The sequence below is a fragment of the Mobula birostris genome, chromosome 3, assembly GCF_030028105.1.
Source record: "Mobula birostris isolate sMobBir1 chromosome 3, sMobBir1.hap1, whole genome shotgun sequence".
NCBI classification, from domain to species: Eukaryota; Metazoa; Chordata; class Chondrichthyes; order Myliobatiformes; family Myliobatidae; genus Mobula; species Mobula birostris.
In genome coordinates this window covers 44,394,293-44,404,952 of record NC_092372.1, presented here as the reverse complement: position 1 = coordinate 44,404,952, position 10,660 = coordinate 44,394,293, and the positions used below count along the sequence as shown (strand labels likewise).

General features: G+C 44.5%; 1 protein-coding gene across 1 annotated transcript in view; it reads left to right on the top strand.

Annotated features, from left to right (window-relative positions):
* The first annotated feature begins 901 nt into the window (after positions 1–901).
* LOC140195007 (mesoderm induction early response protein 3-like) overlaps positions 902–10,660 on the top strand; it is a 61,436-nt gene continuing 51,677 nt past the window's right edge. Inside the window, exons 1-2 of the mRNA XM_072252552.1 lie at positions 902–1,020; positions 5,249–5,273. Coding sequence (XP_072108653.1) covers positions 940–1,020; positions 5,249–5,273 — 106 coding nt within the window. The 5' untranslated portion in view covers positions 902–939. The remainder of the gene's footprint in view (positions 1,021–5,248; positions 5,274–10,660) is intronic.

Sequence of the window (10,660 nt, the reverse complement as noted above, 5' to 3'; positions counted from 1 at the left end):
AATACATCTGTCCCTTTAAATTCCACTCTTAGGGAAGTCAAGTCCCGTTTCTCTTGTAATGGAAGTAACCAAAGTCCCTCGTCACTGGAATCTTTTCTGTAAAGCCCTTCTGTATGCCTCCTGAATTCTTTAGATTTTGTGGCACTGAAGTCAGAGATAATAACCCAGTTCTGTTTAGAACAGTGTTTTAAAGGGCTCAGCCTTACTTTCTCTTTGCCTCCATTGATATCTTGTTTTCTCCTTGCTTTGTAATAACCACAATCTCAACCTGCCCTGCTTCTTCCTAAGAATTATGCATATTTACCCCCAAATATTACTGTTCTTTATGGAATTCTTCCATTGGGTTTATGTTGTCTGGGTATAGTAAACTTTGACATAATACGCGCGGACGCAATGCAATTATATTTATTGTTCGCCTTGAACAATATTTGTTTTCAGGAATATATGAATATATGGTGTCATTTCCCAAAACTAAATTTCCATAAATGTAATTATCAGAAACAACAGAACCAAATGTTGAGTCGGGGAAAACTAGCTCTGGGCTCACCTAAAGGGAGCCCGAAACCCAATTTCTAAATGAATCCGAACATATAAAAAAAAACGACATTATTATTATGGGTTCGAGAAAGCAACTAAGTGCAATCACTCTGCTCTGCGAACGAACGGACAAGATGACTGTGGGTTTTGTTATCTTTTTTTAAATAAACGTACTTTTTAAACGTTTCGCACATTCCGTCTGCACACAGCATTAATTTTAAAAAAAGAACTTCCTAAGAAGAAGTGGTTGGGCAATGGGGAGGAAATGAGATGTTGGGTGGAGAGGAGGAGAGGGGATGCTTGTGTTTGTTGGGACAGGACAGGACAGGAGAGGAGAGGGGAGCGGAGCGGAGCGGTAAAGTTGAAATGACATTTTTTCGGCAGCTCCACCAATGGTAACAAATGTTGCAGAGCTCCTTCTGCCTCCATCCGGGTCTCGGGCTGGCCAGCTCGCTCTCCGGGAGAGGTAACAACATGGCGGAGGTAAGGAGACGCTGGACCGAACGACGGGTTCGGACCGGCATTGCGGGCCAGCCGAGCAGCCCCGACACCGGCAGACACCCCCTCGCTCCCGCCGCCTCCCCGCTCCCCCATCAGGAGGACGCGGCGCCGAGTTGCGGCCGCTGCCCGGGTACTGGGCGCCGCTCCGGTAGATGGAGGGACTGGGGTAGTTGTGGTGGGCTGGGGAGGAGAGAAGGGTACGAGGGATGTGGGGGTTGGACCGCCGGCGGCCCGGCTCCGGGCAGGGACGGGCGGGTGATGTCGAAGCCGGGCGCCGCGACAGGCCCGTTGAGATTCTTTGGCCGGCGCAGTCCCTCAGCCCGCGGCCGGTGACGAGGAGGCGGAGTTGTTTAGGAAGAAGCTGGAGTGGTTGCGAGACGCCGTTTCGCAGTTCCTTGGGTTAGTGACTGGAGGAGGAGGAGGAGGAGGAGGAGGAGGAGTAGCCTCAGATGGCTGAGGCTCGGGCCGAATAACTTTTAGACAGCGGTTAAAGGTAGCGCAGCGGATCCTGGCCAGAGAGAGGGGTGCGAATGGGCAGAAGATGCAGAGAAGGTTAGGAAAAACGGGCGGGGCGGAGAAGTAAAGGAGTGAGAAGGGTGAGGGAGAGAAAATAAATTCAAAGCAGAACTTAGGGGACCGTTTAAGACTAGATGGCAAAAATAAATCGTTGAGAGAAGAGTAAGAGGAATGGACATAATGGGAAAAGGGACAGGGAGGAAAGTGGATCTGGAAGAAAACGAAGTAGGGAGAGATAGGGGAAAAATAGTATAGGTAGAATTGCATTAAGCAGAGAAAAGGGGAGTTGATAAAAAAGCATGGGCAAGGGTTGACAGAGAAAAGGAGTTAGACAGAGAGGGGGCAAAAACAGACTTCTGGGAAGAACAGTGGTTCAAACAAAACCGTGAAAGTGTATGTAAAGACTCTGCATCAGGTCTTGGAGGAAAGATTGCCCGTATATAGTCGTACAAGGGAAGGGTGGGCAAAAGTTGGTGGTGATGAGTGGAATGATGGGCAGGTGGAACTGGGGTTGGTTGTAGAATGGGATGGGAAAGATGCGATAAATTAAAGGAGAAAAGACCTAGATGGACAGGGTTGTGTGTGTTGCATGAAATTGTTCATACCATACCATTGGGTTGTAAGTTACCTAGGCTGAATATGAAAAGTTGTTCCAATTTATATTTGGTCTCTCTGTAACGATGTAGAGGGCTAAGGTCGGACAGCACAGTATAGGATTTGGAGGGCAAGTTAAAGTGAAATGCTACTGAAGCCTGATGTGACTGCTGTAAACAGTGCAGATTCTCCACAAACCGTTGCCTCTTCTATACTTGGATTCTCTAGTGTAGTAGAGGCTATGTTGTGAGCAGTGGATCAAGTTGAAAGAGGTCCAGCTGAACCTCTGTCTCACTTCAGGTCTGTAAATGGTGGTGAGGGAGGAAGTGAAATGACAGATGTTGCAACCCCTTCAAATGAGGAGTTGACCAGCTATTGTCAAGGAGGGAGTAAGTATAATGAATATTGCCAAAAGTGGAAGCTGATAAATTGTGGAAGAGTAAAAAGAAGTAAGGTGTAAGAAGTAAAGTCAGAGAAGGGGGGATGGAGGGGGAAACAAAGCATGAAGGATAGGAAATAGGACTGTAGAAAGGGGAGAGAGAGAAAATGAAGGGGAAAATAATGGGGTCAATTTGGATAGAAAATGTAAGAAGACCAGGATAAAGTATCTTTAAAATGCCTGAAGGACAGGGAGAGAATTCCATTTCTTAGTACTAATGACTCAGCCTGCCAGTGGATGGATTTGGAGGAGCTCAAATATCTTGGGATGTTTTAAGAGGCTCGGAAAAATTAGGAAAATAAGCTGAAGATGAGGGCACAGACTCTATGGCTCAACCTTTTTTATGCCTTTAACTGAGGGGTCTGTGGACCACAGGTTGGGATCCCCTACCGCAGAGGAATTTGAAAGTCAGATTAGGAAAATTAAAAATGAAGTCATTGGTTGTCAAGGAGTTAAGTCTATGTCAATGAGTATAGGGAGAAATAGCTGAATTGGATTTGGTGTGATTTTTAAGTTTACACGTTCTTGAAGAAAGTCTGAGCTGTGGAGCACTGAAACAGTCATGGTTGTGGATCACAGAAGTATGGGTAGGGGCTCAACAGCAGATCATCTGAAGCAAACTGGAGTCAGATAATCTTGTGATGGATCAAATATGTGGCGGTAAGTTCATCATGGCATCAAATCAGATACCATAGTACTTTAATCTTGTGGAGTGGGAGATGGAGATGGTGGTGGAGACTGAAAATGATGGCTTGAATCTTACTGTTCATTACTAGGAAATGTTAACTGAAAAGCATACATTTAGAGAATAGATGATTTATGAGAACTTGACCTGCATGTGGTATCTGGTGTTGTTTTGAATTGTGTTCACAAGAATCAGAATGAAAATGAGAATTGAGTGGGGGAGATACAGCAAAGCTCCTCGAGAAATGGCATAAGAGAAAGCTGGTGATGTTTTTAAAAAAGGGAGAAGAAGTGAAAGATCTCTAGAGAACTTGAGAGGAGCTAACCAAAAAGGATGTGAAGGGACAGAATCTCCAAAGAAACTGGTAAAGTGGAAAAGGAGATGGTCAAAATTCGATCTTTATGATTAGGAGCCATGTGGAAGCGGGATGAGAGCCTTTGTTGATATATGGAGGAAAAGAGAAACTAAGGAGGGAATACAGCAGCTAGATAGCAAGTGGCAAAAGTCAGTGGTAGGTGATCAGGAGTGAGATGAGAGAACTGGGGATGAGCAAATTGCTAGAAGAGCATTAGCCTGAGAGATTGAAACAAAAGCTTTGTATCTCTACTGGAAAGAAGAAAATAGCCAAAATACTGAGTAGGTCAGAAGACAACTGGGATAAGTGAAACTTAATGTTCCATGGAGACACCAGCAGAAAAAAGTTAGTAATCAACTAGGTAATTTTATAAGTGCAAAATTTACTAAAATTAAAAACAGAAAATACTGCAAATGACAGGTAGTATTGATGAGAGAGGGGAAAAACAATCTGTTTAATTTTGTTGATGTCTCATTTCTGGTGAAAGGTCTAAAATGTAAGTTCTGGTCCTCTATCCAGAAGTGACTCCCTGATTTGCTCAGTATTCCCAGCACTTGTTTTTGCTTCAGATTTTCAGCATTTAGAATATTTTACTTTGGAAACACAAATTTCAGCTAAAGTGTAAGCAGGGAAAAGTTGTACTTTCTTCTGCAAAGATGTGACAGCTTAAAAGCTGATCGTGATGATATTTTAAAACCAAAGCTAAGCAGAGATTTTTTAATCAGAAATCCCTTAAAGTTATTATGGAGTACTAGGTGCTTTTGTCTAATGGCTAGATGGGAAAGAGAGACTAAATGTATCAGGACATATTCAACTCTGATCAACAAATTATGAGAATAAAATTCTGGTTAGTTTTCTGCCAGACTGTTTCTTTCATGACTGCACCAAATCTACCAAACCAGTTCAAGAATTGAAGAATTTAATCCAAATTGATTCTCCGTGATTCCTTTTACTTTAATATAACGATTGAGAGTAGAAGAAATTATAAAATGTCAATGGCGAGGGAGAAACAGAAATTATTCCAAAAGAATGGATGGAGATTACATGGCTTTTATAGAGAAAACAGTTTTAATGGAGAAATATCTTGAGGTGTGCTCCATGTGCAGAATTGAGCATGGTGCTGATGTGAATTTATTGTTAAGACATTTTCAAAGCTTTGTGTACCTGGTTTTTGAAGAGGCATTTTATTTATTTACATCAGTGGAATTGGTAAATAGGTCTATTAAATCTTCAAAGTAACTTCTAGTTATTTTAAATCAGATTGTATTCCTTATTATTGGTGTTAACAACTTTTTTGCTGCTGTAATGAAATGAGAAAGCCATTACTATAAATATTTTCAGTGAATATTTTATACATATTTTCAAGCTGTGTTCCAAAACACTACATAATTCCAAAACACTACATAATTACATGGGTTATGAAAATGTTTTGTTTGCAGATGTGCAAGTAAGTTTGAGTAGAAACTTCAGCAAAAAATACTTCTGCAAAGTAGCATCCCTTTTGCCCAATCCCCAATAGGTGAATAGAAAGCTTTGGCCCCAATGTTCAGTGTGTGATATATTTTATGCATTGGATGTGAATATTTTGTTAATCCTTGCATTTTGAAATATTTTATTCTAGGCTTCCTATGGAAGTTCGAGTCCAGGTATGTGCTGATCTACTTTACTTTTGGGTGTGACCCCTTGTAGTTTAATTTTTAAGATTTGTTTTAAAGAAAATAATGTATAATATTAGTGGCTCCACCCTGCAGTTAACATAAGCGTGCAACACAAATATATGTATTATATAAAGAGGATGCATTTAATTATTTAAATGATGTTCTTTTTGGTATGGTGTTTTTTGAGTGGTAATTTTTATTCTATTTGTAGTTGTCCTTTGCAACAACTAGAACAAATACTAGATTTCATCAAATTATTCAACTTTTATTAACCTACTTTTTGCTGTATGATGAATTTTAGAAAACATGCAGTCCTTGCTTTAACAGGCATTTTGTTACCTTACATTAATTCAGTTGACGGCAAACTGTCTTAAAATCTAACATAATTACTGTTAGAGTGATTTTTGGGTTTAGGTCATTTATACTTAGCAAATGGCTTTGGCCACTAGTCTAATTTTCCCTGACAATGTACTGTGGATTTAGTTTGTAACAATGCATTTCCTAAAAGCTGTGAATCCCAGTTCAGATGCTGCTGGCGCCTGGGATAGATGTGAACCAGAGGTGTGAAGTTTACATGTAGTTTCGAAGACAGCATTGTCTGTACTTTGTAAATATAGATTGCCCTTTGTGCTTAGCAAATAAATATCGAGCCCCACTCTGGGCCAGCAGACCTTTCCACTGAGAGCGTCTCCGTATGATGCCGGCTGTACCTTGTTTTGTCGAATAAAGAAGCTGCTTTGTATCTACCAGTATCTGTCTCTCCAGTGATTTCATTCACGCAATGACAATTGGTGTCGGGAGTGGGATACCTTCGTGACCCATCGTGTGGCCAGCGATCTTAGCAGTCTCAGTGGGTGAGTATTTTCTAAAATAGCTCTCACACTTGGAGCTGTTCGGGTCGGTGGTACACGGGAACACGAGGTATCACGAGTGAAGAGAGCTGAACTGGTAGATATAAAAGTGGTGTGTGCGCGTGCATGTGTGTTTATGTAAGTGAGGAAACTTTGCGTGTTAACTTGGTGAGACGGAGCCACCAGTTGCAAAAGGTGGTAACCGACGGTTCAGGATGCCAGAGTGAGGGTGTGTATACTCGTTCAGGGAGCTGCATTTTAGTGTATACGTTTTGCAAGTGTGATGCAAAGAAATACAGCAGGCATCATGAGTTCAGGTGCTCAAAGGTGGCAGATTGTGGAGTATATACTTTGCAGTTTTAACTATGTGCTGTTTAACTGGTACCCGTCTTTTATATTTTGCCTAGTCTGGGAATTGGTGTGGAGATATCTCAGGGAGAGGTTTTACCCAGATTGATCCACCAGAATGGCACCTATTGAGGTCAGGCAATGTCAGGTTGAGAACCCTGATGATCCGAGCCAGCCCTTGACAATGATTACGATCATTCATAAGCCCTTCACCCCCGGGGAGAAACAGAGCATCTCGTCTGAATTGCCCTCACTTAAAGTCGCCTGTGGGAATTCAGAATTCTGGCGTAAGCTCAAGGAAGTTGTTGACATTCACCAGATGTACCCTAAAGATATACACGTGTTGGTAAAAGCGAAGTGCCTGAGGAATATGTGGGACAGGATCGCCCAGGGGATGCGGGATGGTACATGGACAACTACTGGGAACACCAGCAACGAAGAAAGATATCTCTCTTTTAAAGGGGAAGTGAGGCAGCGGCTGGGGGGAGGTGAGAGTAACTGGGGAACGATAATGGCAGTAATTCAAAAAGCTGATGAGACAGCCATGGATTATGCGGAATGTAAATATCGAGCATATGAGGAATATTCAAGGTTGGATAATCCAGGGAGGGACAACCCAGTGTTCCTGAAAATGCTGAAGAAGGCCTGTGCTCAGCCCACCAGAAAGTTTTAGATTTAGGCATAACGGTGGGGTCAACCTGCTCTGTGATAGTTTCATTGGCCAGTGAGATAGACCGAAGAAAGTGCAAGAGAGATCATAAAGTGGCTAAAGTGGATGCAGCTGCTGTGATGTCCTAGAGAGTTTGTTTTGCTTGTCAGCAGCCAGGGCACAAAACAAGGAACTGCTGGAATAGACGTGGGAGGGTAAAGGAGTTGATATGCTACAGGTGCGGCCTATTGAGACGTGGTTGGAGGCAGTGTCCAAAAAAGAGGAAAGAAAAACAGATGAACGTCACAGCAGACACACAATCTCTCACCTCATCGGTGCCCAATCTGACGGTCGATCAGATCACAGAGCGAGCAAAGACGGCTCCAAGTTCTGGAAAAGATGTGGCGGTGGGCCCGCACTGCCAGCACTGGTGACCCGCAGATATACACAACAGCATCGTGAGGGGGACGGCAATGCAATATGTTAGTGGACACAGGGGCATCAGTATCAATAACTGACCTACCCTTAGCACAACCGGACACGCCATTTATATTAGAGGTGTAGGAGGGAAAGCGGTGAAAGCAGAAAGAAGCAAGTCACAAATATTCAGAATCGGGGGAGTGCAGCTTCCAGTGTATTTCTGGGTACGTCCAAATATCGAGGGCTCCATCCTTGGAATAGACATCCTAAGGGAAGCAGGAGCTGTTATAGATTCGGGAAAGGGAGAAATAATATGGATAAGTCAGGGGCAGCGAATGCGTACAACCAACAGAATACACAGCCTGGCTAGCATAGTCGCAGCTGCCCCGATCACCAGAGACTGGAGCTAGGATGGTGTCTATGGGTTATTTTGTCAGCGGTTCCCAGCAGTATGGGCTAGACACAAGCAAGGTTGTGGTCGAGTAAAGATAAACCCAGTTAAAATAGAGGAGGGTCTGCATAAACCCCATAACCAGTACCCTATAAAAACCGACGCACAGACTGCTGCTCAGGGTATAGCGAAGGAACAAGGACACCAGAGGATGCTCAGAGAGGCTGCGGCTCTTACTAGCTTGCCTATATGGCCAGTAAAGCCCAGAGGATCATGTCCATTAACAACAGGCTATACCGCCCTTAAGACCAGGCCGAGATTGCAACTCATAGTGGCAGGCCCTGCAGCAATCCTGAATGGCTTGCCTCCAGAACATAAAGTTTTTCCAGTCCCTCCAAAGGCAGACATTACTGCGAATAAGGCAGCAGGGGAACAAGAGGCAATTGAAATTGCGAGTGTGCAGGAAGAAACGACAAGTCAGTTTAGTAAAATTTTATAAAGAGATGGAGGCAGAAGAGGAGAGGTGGTGGAAAAAGGGAGCAAAGGAGGGACCAGATGGGAGCTGGACACACAGGAAGGGAAGAGTCGAGGTGGCCCCACCATGTATTAGGCAGATACTACTGAAGTTATATCATGAGGTGATGCATCAGGGAAGGCAAAGCATGATCACAAACCTCCGGCAGGTCTGGTGGTAGCCAGGGATGGGCGAGGATGTTGAGAAATTCCGTCGCCATTGTATCATTTGTGTCCAGCATAACCTTGGTAAGGGCAGAAAGCTACAACTGGCAGATCAGCCTCAGCCGAGGGGACTCTGGGAAAACATCCAGATAGACTTCACGGGGCCCCTGACAAAAAGCAGGGGGAGAAGCTACTGTCTAGTAATTGTGGATCACTTCACCCGGTGGGTAGAGGCTTTCCCAACAAGGGACTGCACTGCCTGCACCGCTGTATGGATCCTAGTTCAGGAAATCCTCCCAAGGTGGGGAACCCCAATCCAGGTGGATTCAGATCAGGGAGCACATTTCACGGGGAAAGTGACGAAGGAAATGTGCTGACTGCTAGGGATTCGACAACGGTTCCACGTACCCTACCACCCCCAGAGTTCAGGGATGGTAGAAAGGATGAACCGAACAATCAAGAATGCATTAGCCAAAGCTACAGCTGAGACAGGAAAGACATGGGTTGATGTATTACCAGGAATCCTGATGAGACTGTGCGCAACCCCGAACTGCACGTTTGGTCTTGGCCCCTACGAATTATTGACGGGGCAAGCAATGCGACTCCCTTGTGGGGTAATGACGGGTTGCTGAGAGCCTGGGGCTTACAGGGATAGAATGACCCAACATGTGAAAGACCTTTGTAACCAACTTAAAGTGTTAAAGGACTGAGCGAAACAACAGCAGCGAATCGCTGATCAGAGAGAGCCAGAGGGAAAGGAGATAGTCCTTCCACAGCCCTGCGGCCAAGTTATGGTGAGGGTGCTGCCGGAATGGCCGGGGTTTGCCCCCAGGTGGATAGGACCACAGACGGTACTCCTAACCAATGATACTTGTGTCTGTGTGCAGACTCGGTGAGGCAGCCCGTGGAAACACTGGACTCAGGTTAAAGCATACAACTCACCTTCTTGTTGCTCCCACAGACAGAGCGGGGGACCAAGTGTACCCAGTAACCATGTAATTACAGAGAACCCAAGAGAGGAACACCAGCCAGCCATGCCAGACCAGACCACACCACAGCTGATGAAAACATACCCGGAGGAAATACAAAGGCAGAAAACGCCGAGATCGTGGCAGAAGACACTAAAAGCTTGTTGGAAAACCATGAATAGCCTGCTAAAGTGTGATGATGATGGTACTCTGTATTGAAGGCTGGTTGCTGAAGGTAGATGATTAGTTTAATAGCATAGAACAGAAAAAAAATTGGAAAATAGACGGGGAGGGATCCTTAAGTTAAAGCAGAGGCAGCAAGTTCCACAACTTAGATGGCATTTAAGACTGCACACGGCATCTGAAGGCAGCCACCCTCAGTCTGAATGAGGAGCTGGGCCCTTTCAGCAGTTGGGCCAGTGATTGACCGGACAGTTCGGAAGGGGGTGCCACCGGGGAGAGGTCCTTGCAGACATTTGCATAGAGGCCACCCCAACCCATTCCCATAGATCTCTGAGAGGGCCTGTCAGTGCTCCTGGAAAGAGAGTTTTAGCGACCAGAGAATGAAGGGCTGAAGACGAAGGAATGTGATTAAGCTGCAGTCAGCCTGCAGGGAAAGAGCTGACAGGCACACGAAAGAAGCCGCATTTCTAAAGACTTGTTCAAATTTCTGGAACAGCTTCTCTGCTTAACATTTGGTAGATAGTGATTAGGGAATGCTAGGGTAGATATCGAGGCACACAAAATTGGGGAATTTCGAGGCAGGGCATTTTTTTGCTGCCCTATTTGAGTAGATCCTCTTAGGTTGGCCTTTCCTGTTACAAATTTATTTTTGTCCAGGAGGGCCAAGAGGAGGGACTATTAGAGTGATTTTTGGGTTTAGGTCATTTACATTTAGCAAATGGCTTTGGCCACCAGTCTTCTGTTCCCTGACTGTCTACTGTGGATTTGGTTTGTAGCAATGTATTTCCTAAAAGCTGTGAATCCCAGTCCATTTGTAACAGTGCATTTCCTAAAAGCTGTGAATACCAGTTCAGATGCTGCTGGCACCTGGGATGGATGTGAACCAG